General features: G+C 65.3%; 2 protein-coding genes across 2 annotated transcripts; both read right to left on the bottom strand.

The window, feature by feature from the left end:
- Positions 1-616: 616 nt before the first annotated feature.
- Positions 617-5,965, bottom strand: LOC117213544. The gene is made up of 2 exons (XM_033458960.1): positions 3,854-5,965; positions 617-3,778 (listed from the first exon to the last, which is right to left on the bottom strand). Exons 1-2 carry the CDS (start codon positions 5,963-5,965, stop codon positions 617-619), a joined length of 5,274 nt encoding a protein of 1,757 aa, XP_033314851.1.
- A 7,155-nt stretch (positions 5,966-13,120) lies between these two features.
- On the bottom strand, positions 13,121-18,475 carry LOC117213542. Its single transcript, XM_033458959.1, has 2 exons — positions 16,361-18,475; positions 13,121-16,285 (listed from the first exon to the last, which is right to left on the bottom strand). The coding sequence occupies exons 1-2, from the start codon at positions 18,473-18,475 to the stop codon at positions 13,121-13,123; spliced, it is 5,280 nt and encodes a 1,759-aa protein (XP_033314850.1).
- Between the last annotated feature and the right edge of the window lie 2,753 nt (positions 18,476-21,228).

The following is a 21,228-nucleotide window of genomic DNA, read 5'->3' as shown; positions in this document are numbered from 1 at the left end:
TAACCCCAACCTAACCTAACCCCAACCTAACCCCAACCTAACCCCAACCTAACCTAACCCCAACCTAACCCAACCTAACCCCAACCTAACCCCAACCTAACCCCAACCTAACCCCAACCTAACCCCAACCTAACCCAACCTAACCCCAACCTAACCCCAACCTAACCCCAACCTAACCCCAACCTAACCCCAACCTAACCCCAACCTAACCCCAACCTAACCCCAACCTAACCCCAACCTAACCCCAACCTAACCCCAACCTAACCCCAACCTAACCTAACCCCAACCTAACCTAACCCAACCTAACCCCAACCTTTTTTTTTTTTTTTTTTACGTGGAGAAATCCTCATGGACACCCGCTAGCGGGTAGTGTCGGACTCTTACCGACTAAAACTCCACGGTGGCCTGTCCTGACGCCTGAGTCGAGATGCACCCGGGATCTCTCCCGAATTACTACCGGTTACCCCCGGGCGTCTATCTCTCCTTTCGTCGAAGGGAGGCGTCCTGTTCTTCTTCTTGGACCGCTAGGGGGGGACCACGCCCCCTAGCGCCTCGCTCCTGCTGCTCCGTCTTGGGACCCCGTCCCCTGAAGCCCCTTCCTGGTTTCCACGCGCTGCTACGGCGGGCGTGGCGGCGCCGGTGGTGGCGTCGCGCCCCTGTGGCGCGCGGTATTCCTAGGGCGCTGCGATGTCCTGGACGGGTCGCGAGCTCGTTCCCTTATCCTTTCCGCCCGCTCCTTCGCCAGCATCACATGCTCGCAGTAGGTGCGGACAGCGGCGTACTCCTGGCGCCCTCTGAGCATGGCCGCGACGACCGCTTCTGGGGCTAAGCTCTCGCCGATTTCGAGCCGTAGGACGCGTCGTGGTTCCGCCCACGCCGGACAAAACTCCAGCGTGTGCTGCGCCGTGTCCTCCTCTTCCTCGCAGTGGTGGCAGACGGACGTCGCCTCTCGCCGAATCCTTAGCAGGTACTCGCCGAATACTCCGTGGCCGGTGAGCACCTGCGTCATCCTGAAGGTCAGCGGTGCTCCGCCTCGATCCCTCCACGTCTCCCAGTTGGGAAGCACGGCGCGAACGGCCCGGTGCGGCCGCGCGGCGTCCTCCTGGATCAGCTGCGAGCGCCATCGTTCCCAGACCTCCTTCTTCGCCTCCTCCCGGATGTTCGAGGCCGGCTGGCCAGAGGTGGATGGCGTCGGGTTCCTCCTTTGGTGTTCGTATACGCGTTCGAGCGCCAGGGCGTGCAGCTCGAACGGCGGGGACGCCGCTAGCACGGTCGCCGACGCGTACGATGTCGTCCTGTAGCCTCTCGCGATGCGGATAGCGGTCGTCCTCTGCAGCCTCCGCAGCAAGGTCAGGCTGCGGCGACTGGTCGCCAGGCTTCTGGCCCAGACGGGTGCCCCGTAGAGAACTCGGGACCGGACTACTCCCTCGTAGAGTCGGCGTACTCTCGAACCTGCTCCGCCGATGTTCGGTAGGAGGCCGCACAGGGCGTTGGCCGCGGCCGTCGCCTTCGGGACCAGTTGCTCGAAGTGCGGTCCGAAGGTCCATCCGCTGTCGATCGTGAGACCCAGGTACCTCATCTGGCGTCTCACCGGGACCTCTTCTCCGCCGATGTTCACCGTCGATCCTGTGGGAGGCGTTCCTCTTCGTCGCTGGTCGAAGAACCACAGCGCCTCGGACTTGGCCGGCGACACCGTCAGGCCGAGCCTCCGAATGGCGCCCATCGCGCACGCCACGGCGTCCTCCGTGCGGTTCGCCGTGTCCTGCCACCATCGTCCCCCGGCCAGGACCAGGGTGTCGTCGGCGTAGCACACCATTCCAGCCCCGGGGGGCATCGGACATCGAAGGACCGAGTCGTAGGCCGTGATCCAGAGTATCGGTCCCAACACCGACCCCTGCGGAACGCCGCGCTCGATCCGTCTTCTTTCTTCCCCGTTCCTTCCGGCGTAGACGATGTATCTGTCGGAAAGGTACGCGCGGACGATCCCCACCAAGTACGCCGGGACCTCGAAGTGTCGCAGGGCCTCCACGATCCTAGCCCAGGGGATGGAATTGAAGGCGTTGGTGACGTCGAGCGACACCGCCACCGCTACCCCTTCTCGGGCGACCTTGTCCTCGGCCATGGTCCTCAGCCTCTTCACCGCGTCCACGGTCGAGCGGCCGCGGCGGAATCCGTACTGGCTGTCGTGCCATCCGGGCGTCCTCCGGGTCACGTGAGCCTCCAGCCGGGCGGCGACGATCCTCTCCAGCATCTTGCCCACCTCGTCCAGCAGGCATATCGGCCGGTACGCGGACGGCGAGTCCGGCGGGCGGCCCTCCTTCCGTAACAGCACCAGCCTGGCCGTCCGCCATGTCCGGGGGTAGGCGCCCTCCTCCAGGCATCTGTCGAACAGGTGTCGCAGGCGTGGAGCCATGGTGACGATCGACTCCGCCCACGCTCGGCCCGGTATTCCGTCGGGGCCTGGCGCCACGTCGCGAGACGCCGTCCTCCTGGCTGCTTCGAAGAGTTCCTCGTCGCTGACTCGCAGCTCCTCGCTCCATCCCGTCGCGGTCGTCGTCGCCGCCTCCTCGTCGTCGTCGTCGGCGGAGGGGGAGGATGGCGCCGGTCGGCTCGCGTCCCTGTCTTCCGGCGGGAACAGCGTCCCGATGACGTTGTCCAACAGCGTCGGGTCCATGTCCGAGGTCAGCGGGGGCGCCGAAGGTCGGAGCTTCTTGGTGACCACTTTGTACGGCCGTCCCCACGGGTCGGATTCCACCTCCTCGATCAGCTCCGTCCAGCACCGAGATTTCGCGGTCTTGATCTCCCGCTGAAGAGTCCGTCTCGCCTCTCTGTACTCCTCGTAGAGGCGGGAAATCTCCTCCTCGTCGCGCGTCAGTCTGCGACGACGGGCCCTTAGAAATCTTCTGCGGGCACGCACGCAGTTTTCTCGCATCTCGGCGATCTCCGGGGTCCACCAGTACGTTCCCTGGTCTCGTCCACCCCCCGGGACGGAGCGCGGCATCGAGGCGTCGCACGCCGCGGTCATGTATCTTCGGAGCTCCTCCGCCTCCTCGTCGATGCTTCCTCGCTCGGTCGTCCGTCGGGCGTCCCAGCTCCAGGCGGACACGGTCGTGGCCGCCCGCAGCATCTCCTTGTCCATCTCCTTCAGGCGCCATCGCAGCGGCGGCGGGCGGCGACGGTTCTCTCCCGGTCGTCGTCGTCTTCTCCCGGCGTCGTCCTCGGTCCCCAGGGTCACCTCCATCAGAATGTAGAGGTGGTCGGACAGCGTTTCCACCCCCTCGGCCACTCTCCAGTCGCGGATTCGCCTGAGCAACTCCGGGGTAGCCCACGTGATGTCCACCACGGAGGATCCCCTCCACGCCACGCAGGTGCTCGCCGAGCCCCTGTTCGCCAGCAGGAGCCCCAGACTCGCTGCCCAGTCGGTGAGCATCCTTCCACGGGAGTTGGTCCTTGGGTTTCCCCATTGCGTCGAGTGGGCGTTGAAGTCCCCCAGCACGAGCACCTGGAGGGGGAGGCATCCTCGGATGCACTCGCCGACTCGGTCCAGGAAGTCCCCGTACGCGGCCAGGTCGATGTTCGGAGAGACGTACACCGCCACCACCGCCGCTCCTAGCCACTCGACCGCGACGAAGCCGTTGCCACGGTCCAGTAAGAAGCACGAGGCCGACGTCCACGTTATCCCGGCGGATCCGTCCAGGTCCCCGATCCAGTTGGGCGAGTCGGGTATACGATGCGGTTCCGCCACCGCCGCTAGGGCCACCTCGTTCTCCCGGATGGTCTGGACGAGCAGATCTTGCGCTCGTCTCGACCTACCGAGATTGCATTGCAGCAGGCGCTTGAACTATGCCGTCACCTCCATGGCCTCCTCCCGGCCATCCGCCGCTGCTGTCGGTTCGGCGGCGCTTCCTGGTGTCCGTACCGCGGCGGCTGCTGCTGCTACCGCTGCTGGTTGGCGGGTCGGTCTCCTCCTCTTGACCTTCGGGGGATTGCATGCCTCTCCGCCCATCCTGTGATTCGCGGGTGCCCCTAGCGATTCGCACAGCGGACACTTGGGAGCGGAGGCGGGACAGCCTCTGGCGCGGTGTCCGCTCCCGCCGCACCTGTAGCACAGGTGCCCTCGGTCTTCGCCGGATACGCACGTGGCGCGCACGTGCCCCAGTTCCAGGCACCTGAAGCACTGCAACGGGCGCTTCGGCACGGCCCGTATCCTCGCCGTTGACCAGCCCAGGGCTATCTTCTCCGCCTGGGCCAGCTTGCGGGCTCCTGCAGCCGGGCACTTGATCCATGCCGACCCGAGGCCGCCTCTGGTGGCGCCGATCTCGCCCACCTGCACCTCCGCGCTGCCGCATCCCGCCGCCGAGGCCAGTGCTCTCCGCAGCTCCTCCTTCTTGACCGAGATGTCTATCCCGGTCACGCGTAGTTCCGCCATCCTGGTCGGGGTGGCGATTCTCACCGCCGTCGGGTCCAGGGTCTCGGCCAGCCGCGACGCCAGTAGCGTCGCCTTTCCCCTGTCCTTGTCGCCTGGGACTTGTATTATAATGGCGCCCGTCATCGCCTTCTTCATCTCCAGGCGCTCCGTCCCGAGCTCCGATAGCGGAATCCTTGTTCTCGCTGCCTCCAGGACGTCGGCGTACGACATCCTCGCTCCCTCGTTTAACGTCAGGGTCACCGCGGATGTTCGCGGTGCGCGAGGGGGCGTGACCATCTTGGGTGTCCGCGGTGGTCCTCTCTGCATTGCGGGGGCGTTCGCCTTCGGTGCGCCCGTCGCGCCGCCAGGCTGGGGTTGCTGCTGCCGCTGTACCCGCGTCGGTGGTGGCGCGGTCGATCCTTTCCTCGCCGCCTCTGCTCCGGCGGCGGCGGCGACGGCTGCCTTCGTCCGGTTCGCCGTCTTCTTGTTTCTCCTCCTCTTCTTCTTTGCTTCCACCAACTCCCATCCGCCGTCGTCCCGGTCCCTTCGGGTCGGCGTCGGCTGGGCCGCGGGAGGGTCGACGGGGCGGTCCCCGCTGGGTCGTCCTTCGGGGGTGCGTTGCCGTCGTGCGTCCCCGAATCGTTCCTCGATTGTCCTGAGAATGGAGGGTCCCAGTTCTCGGACCGCTCTTTCCAGGGCGTCCAGCCGCGTCCTGTCGTTTCCGCCTTCCCACGGCGGGCGGACGTATTCGGGCGCCGCGCCGGCGCATCGCGGGCACTCGTTGACGTGGGCGGCCAGTCTCCTCAGTTCCTGGCGGAGGGCCGCGTTCTCCCCCTCCAGCACGGACAGCCTCGCGTCCACGTCGTCGCCGGCGCCTCGCGCTGGCCTCGCCCTCCTCGCGGATTCCTCGTTCCAGGCGGCGGTGATATAACTCGCCGCGTTTTTGAGGGACCTGATGTAGGTCCCCTTCAGGTTTGACGACGTCGTCGCGACGTGCATTATCTCCGACACGTGCATCGTCAAACCCGCGCTGATCTCCGCCGGGGAGCTCGTCCTCATCTGCAACTCCAACTCCTCCGACACCTCCGGTGTCGTCGTGGCTCCCGTTCTCTTCCTCTTGCACCTGGACGCCATCGAAGCCAGCGACGAGCGCGAGGCGAACGAGGCGACCGACTCCTCGTCGTCGGACCTCGCCCGCCCCCGCGATCCCCCCGCCAACGGTGTCGTACCGTCGTCCATCGTGGTCGGCGCGAGAAAAACGTACTCGGACCTGTTCGCGGCTCTCGGCGAACGTCTCGTCGCCGTCCTCGGAGGCTCCTCCGCGGTCTCCGTCCTGTCATCCTCTGGATGTCCTCCTGTGGTTATCCTCCTCCTCTCTCCTGCTGTTCCGTCGCCAGTCGTATAATCGCGTCCGGGGGCCTGACGGTCCACCCTCGGACGGCCGTGGTCGCGAGATATCGACGCAGCGGGGCCCACTTCACTACCCACGACTGCGCCGGTACTGGGGTATCCCTCCCCTGCACCGTAAACGTTGTCGTTTCTGTTCTCCATTTCCATGTTTTTGTTTGTTTTCGCCAAGGTCGTCGTCGAAGTCTCCGTCCTGGTGCCACTCACTCTTTCGCACCCTGCCCCGGTCGAAGCCGGTGCAGGGCGACAGGGAGCCCCGCGAGAAGGTGAGGTGAGTGGTCTTGACAGGCATGGGCCCGCCAACTTCTCCGAAGTTCTCCGCACCGGATCGGCGAACCGACGGGTGCCAAGGGCACCGATCGGCCGCCACCCGACTGTAAGAGAACATCAGATCCATCGGGGTTTCCCAGGGCATGGTCCTATGCCCCGGGAACCCATGCCCGCCTCGTGCTCCCCAACCTAACCCAACCTAACCCCAACCTAACCCCAACCTAACCCCAACCTAACCCCAACCTAACCCCAACCTAACCCCAACCTAACCCCAACCTAACCCAACCTAACCCAACCTAACCCCAACCTAACCCCAACCTAACCTAACCTAACCCCAACCTAACCCCAACCTAACCTAACCCCAACCTAACCTAACCCAACCTAACCCCAACCTAACCCCAACCTAACCCCAACCTAACCCAACCTAACCCAACCTAACCCAACCTAACCTAACCTAACCCCAACCTTTTTTTTTTTTTTTTTTTTTAACGTGGAGAAATCCTCATGGACACCCGCTAGCGGGTAGTGTCGGACTCTTACCGACTAAAACTCCACGGTGGCCTGTCCTGACGCCTGAGTCGAGATGCACCCGGGATCTCTCCCGAATTACTACCGGTTACCCCCGGGCGTCTATCTCTCCTTTCGTCGAAGGGAGGCGTCCTGCTCTTCTTGGACCGCTAGGGGGGGACCACGCCCCCTAGCGCCTCGCTCCTGCTGCTTCGTCCTGGGACCCCGTCCCCTGAAGCCCCTTCCTGGTTTCCACGCGCTGCTACGGCGGGCGCGGCGGCGCCGGTGGTGGCGTCGCGCCCCTGTGGCGCGCGGTATTCCTAGGGCGCTGCGATGTCCTGGACGGGTCGCTAGCTCGTTCCCTGATCCTTTCCGCCCGCTCCTTCGCCAGCATCACATGCTCGCAGTAGGTGCGGACAGCGGCGTACTCCTGGCGCCCTCTGAGCATGGCCGCGACGACCGCTTCTGGGGCTAAGCTCTCGCCGATTTCGAGCCGTAGGACTCGTCGTGGTTCCGCCCACGCCGGACAAAACTCCAGCGTGTGCTGCGCCGTGTCCTCCTCTTCCTCGCAGTGGTGGCAGACGGACGTCGCCTCTCGCCGAATCCTTAGCAGGTACTCGCCGAATACTCCGTGGCCGGTGAGCAGCTGCGTCATCCTGAAGGTCAGCGGTGCTCCGCCTCGATCCCTCCACGTCTCCCAGTTGGGAAGCACGGCGTGAACGGCCCGGTGCGGCCGCACGGCGTCCTCCTGGATCAGCTGCGAGCGCCATCGTTCCCAGACCTCCTTCTTCGCCTCCTCCCGGATGTTCGAGGCCGGCTGGCCAGAGGTGGATGGCGTCGGGTTCCTCCTTTGGTGTTCGTATACGCGTTCGAGCGCCAGGGCTTGCAGCTCGAACGGCGGGGACGCCGCTAACACGGTCGCCGACGCGTACGATGTCGTCCTGTAGCCTCTCGCGATGCGGATAGCGGTCGTCCTCTGCAGCCTCCGCAGCAAGGTCAGGCTGCGGCGACTGGTCGCCAGGCTTCTGGCCCAGACGGGTGCCCCGTAGAGAACTCGGGACCGGACTACTCCCTCGTAGAGTCGGCGTACTCTCGATCCTGCTCCGCCGATGTTCGGTAGGAGGCCGCACAGGGCGTTGGCCGCGGCCGTCGCCTTCGGGACCCGTTGCTCGAAGTGCGGTCCGAAGGTCCATCCGCTGTCGATCGTGAGACCCAGGTACCTCATCTGGCGTCTCACCGGGACCTCTTCTCCGCCGATGTTCACCGTCGATCCTGTGGGAGGCGTTCCTCTTCGTCGCTGGTCGAAGAACCACAGCGCCTCGGACTTGGCCGGCGACACCGTCAGGCCGAGCCTCCGAATGGCGCCCATCGCGCACGCCACGGCGTCTTCCGTGCGGTTCGCCGTGTCCTGCCACCATCGTCCCCCGGCCAGGACCAGGGTGTCGTCGGCGTAGCACACCATTCCAGCCCCGGGGGGCATCGGACATCGGAGGACCGAGTCGTAGGCCGTGATCCAGAGTATCGGACCCAACACCGACCCCTGCGGAACGCCGCGCTCGATCCGTCTTCTTTCTTCCCCGTCCCTTCCGGCGTAGACGATGTATCTGTCGGAAAGGTACGCGCGGACGATCCTCACCAGGTACGCCGGGACGTCAAAGTGTCGCAGGGCCTCCACGATCCTGGCCCAGGGGATGGAGTTGAAGGCGTTGGTGACGTCGAGCGACACCGCCACCGCTACCCCTTCTCGGGCGACCTTGTCCTCGGCCATGGTCCTCAGCCTCTTCACCGCGTCCACGGTCGAGCGGCCGCGGCGGAACCCGTACTGGCTGTCGTGCCATCCGGGCGTCCTCCGGGTCACGTGAGCCTCCAGCCGGGCGGCGACGATCCTCTCCAGCATCTTGCCCACCTCGTCCAGCAGGCATATCGGCCTGTACGCGGACGGCGAGTCCGGCGGGCGGCCCTCCTTCCGTAACAGCACCAGCCTGGCCGTCCGCCATGTCCGGGGGTAGGCGCCCTCCTCCAGGCATCTGTCGAACAGGTGTCGCAGGCGTGGAGCCATGGTGACGATCGACTCCGCCCACGCTCGGCCCGGTATTCCGTCGGGTCCTGGCGCCACGTCGCGGGACGCCGTCCTCCTGGCTGCTTCGAAGAGTTCCTCGTCGCTGACTCGCAGCTCCTCGCTCCATCCCGTCGCGGTCGTCGTCGCCGCCTCCTCGCCGTCGTCGTCGGCGGAGGGGGAGGATGGCGCCGGTCGGCTCGCGTCCCTGTCTTCCGGCGGGAACAGCGTCCCGATCACGTTGTCCAACAGCGTCGGGTCCATGTCCGAGGTCAGCGGGGGCGCCGAAGGTCGTAGCTTCTTGGTGACCACTTTGTACGGCCGTCCCCACGGGTCGGATTCCACTTCCTCGATCAGCTCCGTCCAGCACCGAGACTTCGCGGTCTTGATCTCCCGCTGAAGAGTCCGTCTCGCCTCTCTGTACTCCTCGTAGAAGCGGGAAATCTCCTCCTCGTCGCGCGTCAGTCTGCGACGGCGGGCCCTTAGAAATCTTCTGCGGGCACGCACGCAGTTTTCTCGCATCTCGGCGATCTCCGGGGTCCACCAGTACGTTCCCCGGTCTCGTCCACCCCCCGGGACGGAGCGCGGCATCGAGGCGTCGCACGCCGCGGTCATGTATCTTCGGAGCTCCTCCGCCTCCTCGTCGATACTTCCTCGCTCGGTCGTCCGTCGGGCGTCCCAGCTCCAGGCGGACACGGTCGTGGCCGCCCGCAGCATCTCCTTGTCCATCTCCTTCAGGCGCCATCGCGGCGGCGGCGGCGGGCGGCGACGGTTCTCTCCCGGTCCTCGTCGTATCGTCCCGGCGTCGTCCTCGGTCCCCAGGGTCACCTCCATCAGTACGTAGAGGTGGTCGGACAGCGTTTCCACCCCCTCGGCCACTCTCCAGTCGCGGATTCGCCTGAGCACCTCCGGGGTAGCCCACGTGATGTCCACCACGGAGGATCCTCTCCACGCCACGCAGGTGCTCGCCGAGCCCCTGTTCGCCAGCAGGAGCCCCAGACTCGCTGCCCAGTCGGTGAGCATCCTTCCACGGGAGTTGGTCCTTGGGCTTCCCCATTGCGTCGAGTGGGCGTTGAAGTCCCCCAGCACGAGCACCTGGCGGGGGAGGCATCCTCGGATGCACTCGCCGACTCGGTCCAGGAAGTCCCCGTACGCGGCCAGGTCGATGTTCGGAGAGACGTACACCGCCACCACCGCCGCTCCTAGCCACTCGACCGCGACGAAGCCGTTGCCACGGTCCAGCGAGACGCACGAGGCCGACGTCCACGTTATCCCCGCGGATCCGTCCAGGTCCCCGATCCAGTTGGGCGAGTCGGGTATACGGTGCGGTTCGGCCACCGCCGCTAGGGCCACCTCGTTCTCCCGGATGGTCTGGACGAGCAGATCTTGCGCTCGTCTCGACCTACCGAGGTTGCATTGCAGCAGGCGCTTGAACTATGCCGTCACCTCCATGGCCTCCTCCCGGCCATCCGCCGCTGCTGTTGGTGGTTCGGCGGCGCTTCCTGGTGTCCGTACCGCGGCGGCTGCTGCTACTGCTGCTGCTACCGCTGCTGGTTGGCGGGTCGGTCTCCTCCTCTTGACCTTCGGGGGATTGCATGCCTCTCCGCCCATCCTGTGATTCGCGGGTGCCCCGAGCGATTCGCACAGCGGACACTTGGGAGCGGAGGCGGGACAGCCTCTGGCGCGGTGTCCGCTCCCGCCGCACCTGTAGCACAGGTGCCCTCGGTCTTCGCCGGATACGCACGTAGCGCGCACGTGCCCCAGTTCCAGGCACCTGAAGCACTGCAACGGGCGCTTCGGCACGGCCCTTATCCTCGCCGTTGACCAGCCCAGGGCTATCTTCTCCGCCTGGGCCAGCTTGCGGGCTCCTGCAGCCGGGCACTTGATCCATGCCGACCCGAGGCCGCCTCTGGTGGCGCCGATCTCGCCCACCTGCACCTCCGCGCTGCCGCATCCCGCCGCCGAGGCCAGTGCTCTCCGCAGCTCCTCCTTCCTGACCGAGATGTCTATCCCGGTCACGCGTAGCTCCGCCATCCTGGTCGGGGTGGCGATTCTCACCGCCGTCGGGTCCAGGGTCTCGGCCAGCCGCGTCGCCAGTAGCGTCGCCTTTCCCCTGTCCTTGTCGCCGGGGACTTGTATTATAATGGCGCCCGTCATCGCCTTCTTCATCTCCAGGCGCTCCGTCCCGAGCTCCGATAGCGGAATCCTCGTTCTCGCTGCCTCCAGGACGTCGGCGTACGACATCCTCGCTCCCTCGTTTAACGTCAGGGTCACCGCGGATGTTCGCGGTGCGCGAGGGGGCGTGACCACCTTGGGTGCCCGCGGTGGTCCTCTCTGCGTCGCGGGGGCGCTCGCCTTCGGTGCGCCCGTCGTGTCGCCGCCCGGCTGGGGTTGCTGCTGCCGCCGTACCCGCGTCGGTGGTGGCGCGGTCGATCCTTTCCTCGCCGCCTCTGCTCCGGCGGCGGCGGCGACGGCTGCCTTCGTCCCGTTCGCCGTCTTCCTGTTTCTCCTCCTCTTCCTCTTCGTTTCCACCAGCTCCCATCCGCCGTCCTCCCGTTCCCTACGGGTCGGCGTCGGCTGGGCCGCGGGAGGGTCGACGGGGCGGTCCCCGCTGGGTCGTCCTTCGGGGGTGCGTTGCCGTCGTGCGTCCCCGAATCGTTCCTCGATTGTCCGGAGAATGGAGGGTCCCAGTTCCCGGACCGCTCTTTCCAGGGCGTCCAGCCGCGTCCTGTCGTTTCCGCCTTCCCACGGCGGGTGGACGTATTCGGGCGCCGCGCCGGCGCATCGCGGGCACTCGTTGACGTGGGCGGCCAGTCTCCTCAGTTCCTGGCGGAGGGCCGCGTTCTCCCCCTCCAGCACGGACAGCCTCGCGTGCACGTCGTCGCCGGCGCCTCGCGCTGGCCTCGCCCTCCTCGCGGATTCCTCGTTCCAGGCGGCGGTGATATAACTCGCCGCGTTTTTGAGGGATCTGATGTAGGTCCCCTTCAAGTTTGACGACGTCGTCGCGACGTGCATTATCTCCGACACGTGCATCGTCAAACCCGCGCTGATTTCGGCCGGGGAGCTCGTCTTCATCTGCACCTCCAACTCCTCCGACACCTCCGGTGTTGTCGTGGCTCCCGTTCTCTTCCTCTTGCACCTGGACGCCATCGAAGCCAGCGACGAGCGCGAGGCGAACGAGGCGACCGACTCCTCGTCGTCGGACCTCGCCCGCCCCCGCGATCCCCCCGCCAACGGTGTCGTACCGTCGTCCATCGTGGTCGGCGCGAGAAAAACGTACTCGGACCTGTTCGCGGCTCTCGGCGAACGTCTCGTCGCCTTCCTCGGAGGCTCCTCCGCGGTCTCCGTCCTGTCATCCTCTTGATGTCCTCCTGTGGTTATCCTCCTCCTCTCTCCTGCTGTTCCGTCGCCAGTCGTATAAACGCGTCCGGGGGCCTGACGGTCCACCCTCGAACGGCCGTGGTCGCGAGATATCGACGCAGCGGGGCCCACTTCACTACCCACGACTGCGCCGGTACTGGGTTATCCCTCCCCTGCACCGTAAACGTTGTCGTTTCTGTTCTCCATTTCCATGTTTTTTGTTTGTTTTTCGCCAAGGTCGTCGTCGAAGTCTCCGTCCTGGTGCCACTCACTCTTTCGCACCCTGCCCCGGTCGAAGCCGGTGCAGGGCGACAGGGAGCCCCGCGAGAAGGTGAGGTGAGTGGTCTTGACAGGCAGGGGCCCGCCAACTTCTCCGAAGTTCTCCGCACCGGATCGGCGAACCGACGGGTGCCAAGGGCACCGATCGGCCGCCACCCGACTGTAAGAGAACATCAGATCCATCGGGGTTTCCCAGGGCATGGTCCTATGCCCCGGGAACCCATGCCCGCCTCGTGCTCCCCACCCCAACCTAACCTAACCCCAACCTAACCTAACCCCAACCTAACCCCAACCTAACCCCAACCTAACCCCAACCTAACCCCAACCTAACCCCAACCTAACCCAACCTAACCCAACCTAACCCCAACCTAACCCCAACCTAACCTAACCTAACCCCAACCTAACCCCAACCTAACCTAACCCCAACCTAACCTAACCCAACCTAACCCCAACCTAACCCCAACCTAACCCCAACCTAACCCAACCTAACCCAACCTAACCCAACCTAACCTAACCTAACCCCAACCTTTTTTTTTTTTTTTTTTTTTAACGTGGAGAAATCCTCATGGACACCCGCTAGCGGGTAGTGTCGGACTCTTACCGACTAAAACTCCACGGTGGCCTGTCCTGACGCCTGAGTCGAGATGCACCCGGGATCTCTCCCGAATTACTACCGGTTACCCCCGGGCGTCTATCTCTCCTTTCGTCGAAGGGAGGCGTCCTGTTCTTCTTCTTGGACCGCTAGGGGGGGACCACGCCCCCTAGCGCCTCGCTCCTGCTGCTTCGTCCTGGGACCCCGTCCCCTGAAGCCCCTTCCTGGTTTCCACGCGCTGCTACGGCGGGCGTGGTGGCGCCGGTGGTGGCGTCGCGCCCCTGTGGCGCGCGGTATTCCTAGGGCGCTGCGATGTCCTGGACGGGTCGCTAGCTCGTTCCCTGATCCTTTCCGCCCGCTCCTTCGCCAGCATCACCTGCTCGCAGTAGGTGCGGACAGCGGCGTACTCCTGGCGCCCTCTTAGCATGGCCGCGACGACCGCTTCTGGGGCTAAGCTCTCGCCGATTTCGAGCCGTAGGACGCGTCGTGGTTCCGCCCACGCCGGACAGAACTCCAGCGTGTGCTGCGCCGTGTCCTCCTCTTCCTCGCAGTGGTGGCAGACGGACGTCGCCTCTCGCCGAATCCTTAGCAGGTACTCGCCGAATACTCCGTGGCCGGTGAGCAGCTGCGTCATCCTGAAGGTCAGCGGTGCTCCGCCTCGATCCCTCCACGTCTCCCAGTTGGGAAGCACGGCGCGAACGGCCCGGTGCGGCCGCACGGCGTCCTCCTGGATCAGCTGCGAGCGCCATCGTTCCCAGACCTCCTTCTTCGCCTCCTCCCGGATGTTCGAGGCCGGCTGGCCAGAGGTGGATGGCGTCGGGTTCCTCCTTTGGTGTTCGTATACGCGTTCGAGCGCCAGGGCTTGCAGCTCGAACGGCGGGGACGCCGCTAGCACGGTCGCCGACGCGTACGATGTCGTCCTGTAGCCTCTCGCGATGCGGATAGCGGTCGTCCTCTGCAGCCTCCGCAGCAAGGTCAGGCTGCGGCGACTGGTCGCCAGGCTTCTGGCCCAGACGGGTGCCCCGTAGAGAACTCGGGACCGGACTACTCCCTCGTAGAGTCGGCGTACTCTCGATCCTGCTCCGCCGATGTTCGGTAGGAGGCCGCACAGGGCGTTGGCCGCGGCCGTCGCCTTCGGGACCAGTTGCTCGAAGTGCGGTCCGAAGGTCCATCCGCTGTCGATCGTGAGACCCAGGTACCTCATCTGGCGTCTCACCGGGACCTCTTCTCCGCCGATGTTCACCGTCGATCCTGTGGGAGGCGTTCCTCTTCGTCGCTGGTCGAAGAACCACAGCGCCTCGGACTTGGCCGGCGACACCGTCAGGCCGAGCCTCCGAATGGCGCCCATCGCGCACGCCACGGCGTCTTCCGTGCGGTTCGCCGTGTCCTGCCACCATCGTCCCCCGGCCAGGACCAGGGTGTCGTCGGCGTAGCACACCATTCCAGCCCCGGGGGGCATCGGACATCGGAGGACCGAGTCGTAGGCCGTGATCCAGAGTATCGGACCCAACACCGACCCCTGCGGAACGCCGCGCTCGATCCGTCTTCTTTCTTCCCCGTCCCTTCCGGCGTAGACGATGTATCTGTCGGAAAGGTACGCGCGGACGATCCCCACCAGGTACGCCGGGACGTCAAAGTGTCGCAGGGCCTCCACGATCCTAGCCCAGGGGATGGAATTGAAGGCGTTGGTGACGTCGAGCGACACCGCCACCGCTACCCCTTCTCGGGCGACCTTGTCCTCGGCCATGGTCCTCAGCCTCTTCACCGCGTCCACGGTCGAGCGGCCGCGGCGGAATCCGTACTGGCTGTCGTGCCATCCGGGCGTCCTCCGGGTCACGTGAGCCTCCAGCCGGGCGGCGACGATCCTCTCCAGCATCTTGCCCACCTCGTCCAGCAGGCATATCGGCCGGTACGCGGACGGCGAGTCCGGCGGGCGGCCCTCCTTCCGTAACAGCACCAGCCTGGCCGTCCGCCATGTCCGGGGGTAGGCGCCCTCCTCCAGGCATCTGTCGAACAGGTGTCGCAGGCGTGGAGCCATGGTGACGATCGACTCCGCCCACGCTCGGCCCGGTATTCCGTCGGGGCCTGGCGCCACGTCGCGGGACGCCGTCCTCCTGGCTGCTTCGAAGAGTTCCTCGTCGCTGACTCGCAGCTCCTCGCTCCATCCCGTCGCGGTCGTCGTCGCCGCCTCCTCGTCGTCGTCGTCGGCGGAGGGGGAGGATGGCGCCGGTCGGCTCGCGTCCCTGTCTTCCGGCGGGAACAGCGTCCCGATCACGTTGTCCAACAGCGTCGGGTCCATGTCCGAGGTCAGCGGGGGCGCCGAAGGTCGTAGCTTCTTGGTGACCACTTTGTACGGCCGTCCCCACGGGTCGGATTCCACTTCCTCGATCAGCTCCGTCCAGCACCGAGATTTCGCGGTCTTGATCTCCCGCTGAAGAGTCCGTCTCGCCTCTCTGTACTCCTCGTAGAAGCGGGAAATCTCCTCCTCGTCGCGCGTCAGTCTGCGACGACGGGCCCTTAGAAATCTTCTGCGGGCACGCACGCAGTTCTCTCGCATCTCGGCGATCTCCGGGGTCCACCAGTACGTTCCCTGGTCTCGTCCACCCCCCGGGACGGAGCGCGGCATCGAGGCGTCGCACGCCGCGGTCATGTATCTTCGGAGCTCCTCCGCCTCCTCGTCGATACTTCCTCGCTCGGTCGTCCGTCGGGCGTCCCAGCTCCAGGCGGACACGGTCGTGGCCGCCCGCAACATCTCCTTGTCCATCTCCTTCAGGCGCCATCGCGGCGGCGGCGGCGGGCGGCGACGGTTCTCTCTCGGTCCTCGTCGTCTTCTCCCGGCGTCGTCCTCGGTCCCCAGGGTCACCTCCATCAGAATGTAGAGGTGGTCGGACAGCGTTTCCACCCCCTCGGCCACTCTCCAGTCGCGGATTCGCCTGAGCAACTCCGGGGTAGCCCACGTGATGTCCACCACGGAGGATCCTCTCCACGCCACGCAGGTGCTCGCCGAGCCCCTGTTCGCCAGCAGGAGCCCCAGACTCGCTGCCCAGTCGGTGAGCATCCTTCCACGGGAGTTGGTCCTTGGGTTTCCCCATTGCGTCGAGTGGGCGTTGAAGTCCCCCAGCACGAGCACCTGGCGGGGGAGGCATCTTCCGATGCACTCGCCGACTCGGTCCAGGAAGTCCCCGTACGCGGCCAGGTCGATGTTCGGAGAGACGTACACCGCCACCACCGCCGCTCCCAGCCACTCGACCGCGACGAAGCCGCTGCCACGGTCCAGTAAGAAGCACGAGGCCGACGTCCACGTTATCCCGGCGGATCCGTCCAGGTCCCCGATCCAGTTGGGCGAGTCGGGTATACGATGCGGTTCCGCCACCGCCGCTAGGGCCACCTCGTTCTCCCGGATGGTCTGGACGAGCAGGTCTTGCGCTCTTCTCGACCTACCGAGATTGCATTGCAGCAGGCGCTTGAACTATGCCGTCACCTCCATGGCCTCCTCCCGGCCATCCGCCGCTGCTGCTGATTCGGCGGCGCTTCCTGGTGTCCCTGCCGCGGCGACTGCTGCTGCTGCTACCGCTGCTGGTTGGCGGATGGGTCTCCTCCTCTTGACCTTCGGGGGGTTGCATGCATCTCCACCCATCCTGTGATTCGCGGGTGCCCCGAGCGACTCGCAAAGCGGACATTTGGGAGCGGAGGCCGGACAGCCTCTGGCGCGGTGTCCGCTCCCGCCGCACCTGTAGCACAGGTGTCCACGGTCTTCGCCGGAAACGCAAGTGGCGCGCACGTGCCCCAGCTCCAGGCACCTGAAGCACTGCAACGGGCGCTTCGGCACGGCCCTTATCCTCGCCGTTGACCAGCCCAGGGCTATCTTCTCCGCCTGGGCCAGCTTGCGGGCTGCTGCCGCCGGGCACTTGATCCATGCAGACCCGAGGCCGCCTCTGGTGGCGCCGATCTCGCCCACCTGCACCTCTGCGCTGCCGCATCCCGCCGCCAAGGCCAGTGCTCTTCGCAGCTCCTCCTTCTTGACCGAGATGTCTATCCCGGTCACGCGTAACTCCGCCATCCTGGTCGGTGTGGCGATTCTCACCGCCGTCGGGTCCAGGGTCTCGGCCAGCCGCGACGCCAGTAGCGTCGCCTTTCCCCTGTCCTTGTCACCGGGGACTTGAATTATAATGGCGCCCGTCATCGCCTTCTTCATCTCCAGGCGCTCCGTGCCAAGCTCCGATAGTGGAATCCTCGTCCTCGCCGCTTCCAGGACGTCGGCGTACGACATCCTCGCTCCCTCGTTCAACGTCAGGGTCACCGCGGATGTTCGCGGTGCGCGAGGGGGCGTGACCACCTTGGGTGTCCGCGGTGGTCCTCTCTGCGTCGCGGGGGCGCTCGCCTTCGGTGCGGCCGTCGTGCCGCCGGGCTGGGGTTGCTGCTGCCGCGGTACCCGCGTCGGTGGTGGCGCGGTCGATCCTTTCCTCGCCGCCTCTGCTCCGGTGGCGGCGGCGACGGCTGCCTTCTTCCCGTTCGCCGTCTTCTTGTTTCTCCTCCGCTTCTTTTTCGTCTCCACCAGCTCCCATCCGCCGTCCTCCCGTTCCCTTCGGGTCGGCGTCGGCTGGGCCGCGGGAGGGTCGGCGGGGCGGTCCCCGCTGGGTCGTCCTACGGGGGTGCGTTGCCGTCGTGCATCCCCGAATCGTTCCTCGATTGTCCTGAGAATGGAGGGACCCAGTTCTCGGACCGCTCTTTCCAGGGCGTCCAGCCGCGTCCTGTCGTTTCCGCCTTCCCACGGCGGGCGGACGTATTCGGGCGCCGCGCCGGCGCATCGCGGGCACTCGTTGACGTGGGCGGCCAGTCTCCTCAGTTCCTGGCGGAGGGCCGCGTTCTCCCCCTCCAGCATGGACAGCCTCGCGTCCACGTCGTCGCCGGCGCCTCGCGCTGGCCTCGCCCTCCTTGAAGATTCCTCGTTCCACGCGGCGGTGATATAGCTCGCCGCGTTTTTAAGGGATCTGATGTAGGTCCCCTTCAAGTTCGACGACGTCGTCGCGACGTGCATTATCTCCGACACGTGCATCGTCAAGCCCGCGCTGATTTCCGCCGGGGAGCTCGTCTTCATCTGCACCTCCAACTCCTCCGACACCTCCGGTGTCGTCGTGGCTCCTGTTCTCTTCCTCTTGCCCCTGGACGCCATCGAAGCCAGCGACGAACGCGAGGCGAACGAGGCGACCGACTCCTCGTCGTCGGACCTCGCCCGCCCCCGCGATCCCCCCGCCACCGGTGACGTACCGTCGTCCATCGTGGCCGGCGCGAGAAAAACGTACTCGGACCTGTTCGCGGATCTCAGCGAACGTCTCGTCGCCTTCCTCGGAGGCTCCTCCGCGGTCTCCGTCCTGTCATCCTCTGGATGTCCTCCCGTGGTTATCCTCCTCCTCTCTCCTGCTGTTCCGTCGCCAGTCGTAGTAACGCGTCCGGGGGCCTGACGGTCCACCCCCGAACGGCCGTGGTCGCGAGATATCGACGCAGCGGGGCCCACTTTACTACCCACGACTGCGCCGGTACTGGGGTATCCCTCCCCTGCACCGTAAACGTTGTCATTTATTTTCTCCATGTCCATATTTCTTTGTTTGTTTGTTTGTTCTTTTGTCTTCGCCAATGTAATCGACAAAATCTCCGTCCTGGAGCCACTCGCTCTTTCGCGCGCTGCCCCTGTCGAATGCGGACCAGGGCGACAGGTGTGCCGCGCGAGATGGTAAGGTAAGTGGTCTGTTCCACCGCGGGTAACTACTTCCACCGTGGGTAACTCGTTCCACCTTCGGTAACTAGTTCCGACGTCGGTAACTTGTTCCGCCGTCGGTAACGTAGTTCTCGCAACTACCGCACTAGCACTACACTGTAGTTCACTGGCCTCCCGCGAGACGCCGTCACGCGTCCGCGTCGCGCGTCACTACGCTGGCCGCCAAGATGGCCGCCAAGATGGCTGCCTCTTCCCTCGTGGCAACACCGACACTTTTAACTCTAATAACAGTTTTAATTCATCGATTTCCACCAAACTTTTTGCACACGCCTATTCCTCACCACTAGCACTTCACTTTCACCCTAATCCTTCCACTGCACTCTTCGATTTTTCCACATATTTCGGTCACGGAATACGGAGCGACGCGCACGTGTCCGTCCTACTTGCCGCCATATTCAACCCCAACCTAACCTAACCCCAACCTAACCCCAACCTAACCCCAACCTAACCCCAACCTAACCCCAACCTAACCCCAACCTAACCCCAACCTAACCTAACCCAACCTAACCTAACCCAACCTAACCCCAACCTAACCCCAACCTAACCCAACCTTTTTTTTTTTTTTTTTTTACGTGGAGAAATCCTCATGGACACCCGCTAGCGGGTAGTGTCGGACTCTTACCGACTAAAACTCCACGGTGGCCTGTCCTGACGCCTGAGTCGAGATGCACCCGGGATCTCTCCCGAATTACTACCGGTTACCCCCGGGCGTCTATCTCTCCTTTCGTCGAAGGGAGGCGTCCTGTTCTTCTTCTTGGACCGCTAGGGGGGGACCACGCCCCCTAGCGCCTCGCTCCTGCTGCTTCGTCCTGGGACCCCGTCCCCTGAAGCCCCTTCCTGGTTTCCACGCGCTGCTACGGCGGGCGTGGCGGCGCCGGTGGTGGCGTCGCGCCCCTGTGGCGCGCGGTATTCCTAGGGCGCTGCGATGTCCTGGACGGGTCGCGAGCTCGTTCCCTTATCCTTTCCGCCCGCTCCTTCGCCAGCATCACATGCTCGCAGTAGGTGCGGACAGCGGCGTACTCCTGGCGCCCTCTGAGCATGGCCGCGACGACCGCTTCTGGGGCTAAGCTCTCGCCGATTTCGAGCCGTAGGACGCGTCGTGGTTCCGCCCACGCCGGACAAAACTCCAGCGTGTGCTGCGCCGTGTCCTCCTCTTCCTCGCAGTGGTGGCAGACGGACGTCGCCTCTCGCCGAATCCTTAGCAGGTACTCGCCGAATACTCCGTGGCCGGTGAGCAGCTGCGTCATCCTGAAGGTCAGCGGTGCTCCGCCTCGATCCCTCCACGTCTCCCAGTTGGGAAGCACGGCGCGAACGGCCCGGTGCGGCCGCACGGCGTCCTCCTGGATCAGCTGCGAGCGCCATCGTTCCCAGACCTCCTTCTTCGCCTCCTCCCGGATGTTCGAGGCCGGCTGGCCAGAGGTGGATGGCGTCGGGTTCCTCCTTTGGTGTTCGTATACGCGTTCGAGCGCCAGGGCTTGCAGCTCGAACGGCGGGGACGCCGCTAGCACGGTCGCCGACGCGTACGATGTCGTCCTGTAGCCTCTCGCGATGCGGATAGCGGTCGTCCTCTGCAGCCTCCGCAGCAAGGTCAGGCTGCGGCGACTGGTCGCCAGGCTTCTGGCCCAGACGGGTGCCCCGTAGAGAACTCGGGACCGGACTACTCCCTCGTAGAGTCGGCGTACTCTCGATCCTGCTCCGCCGATGTTCGGTAGGAGGCCGCACAGTGCGTTGGCCGCGGCCGTCGCCTTCGGGACCAGTTGCTCGAAGTGCGGTTCGAAGGTCCATCCGCTGTCGATCGTGAGACCCAGGTACCTCATCTGGCGTCTCACCGGGACCTCTTCGCCGCCGATGTTCACCGTCGATCCTGTGGGAGGCGTTCCTCTTCGTCGCTGGTCGAAGAACCACAGCGCCTCGGACTTGGCCGGCGACACCGTCAGGCCGAGCCTCCGAATGGCGCCCATCGCGCACGCCACGGCGTCTTCCGTGCGGTTCGCCGTGTCCTGCCACCATCGTCCCCCGGCCAGGACCAGGGTGTCGTCGGCGTAGCACACCATTCCAGCCCCGGGGGGCATCGGACATCGGAGGACCGAGTCGTAGGCCGTGATCCAGAGTATCGGACCCAACACCGACCCCTGCGGAACGCCGCGCTCGATCCGTCTTCTTTCTTCCCCGTCCCTTCCGGCGTAGACGATGTATCTGTCGGAAAGGTACGCGCGGACGATCCCCACCAGGTACGCCGGGACGTCAAAGTGTCGCAGGGCCTCCACGATCCTGGCCCAGGGGATGGAGTTGAAGGCGTTGGTGACGTCGAGCGACACCGCCACCGCTACCCCTTCTCGGGCGACCTTGTCCTCGGCCATGGTCCTCAGCCTCTTCACCGCGTCCACGGTCGAGCGGCCGCGGCGAAATCCGTACTGGCTGTCGTGCCATCCGGGCGTCCTCCGGGTCACGTGAGCCTCCAGCCGGGCGGCGACGATCCTCTCCAGCATCTTGCCCACCTCGTCCAGCAGGCATATCGGCCGGTACGCGGACGGCGAGTCCGGCGGGCGGCCCTCCTTCCGTAACAGCACCAG

The sequence above is a fragment of the Bombus bifarius genome, unplaced genomic scaffold (genome assembly GCF_011952205.1).
Source record: "Bombus bifarius isolate JDL3187 unplaced genomic scaffold, Bbif_JDL3187 scf7180000009121_frag, whole genome shotgun sequence".
Lineage (NCBI taxonomy): Eukaryota > Metazoa > Arthropoda > Insecta > Hymenoptera > Apidae > Bombus > Bombus bifarius.
Note: the sequence above shows the minus strand (reverse complement) of the source record. Positions and strands in the feature narration are given on the sequence as shown.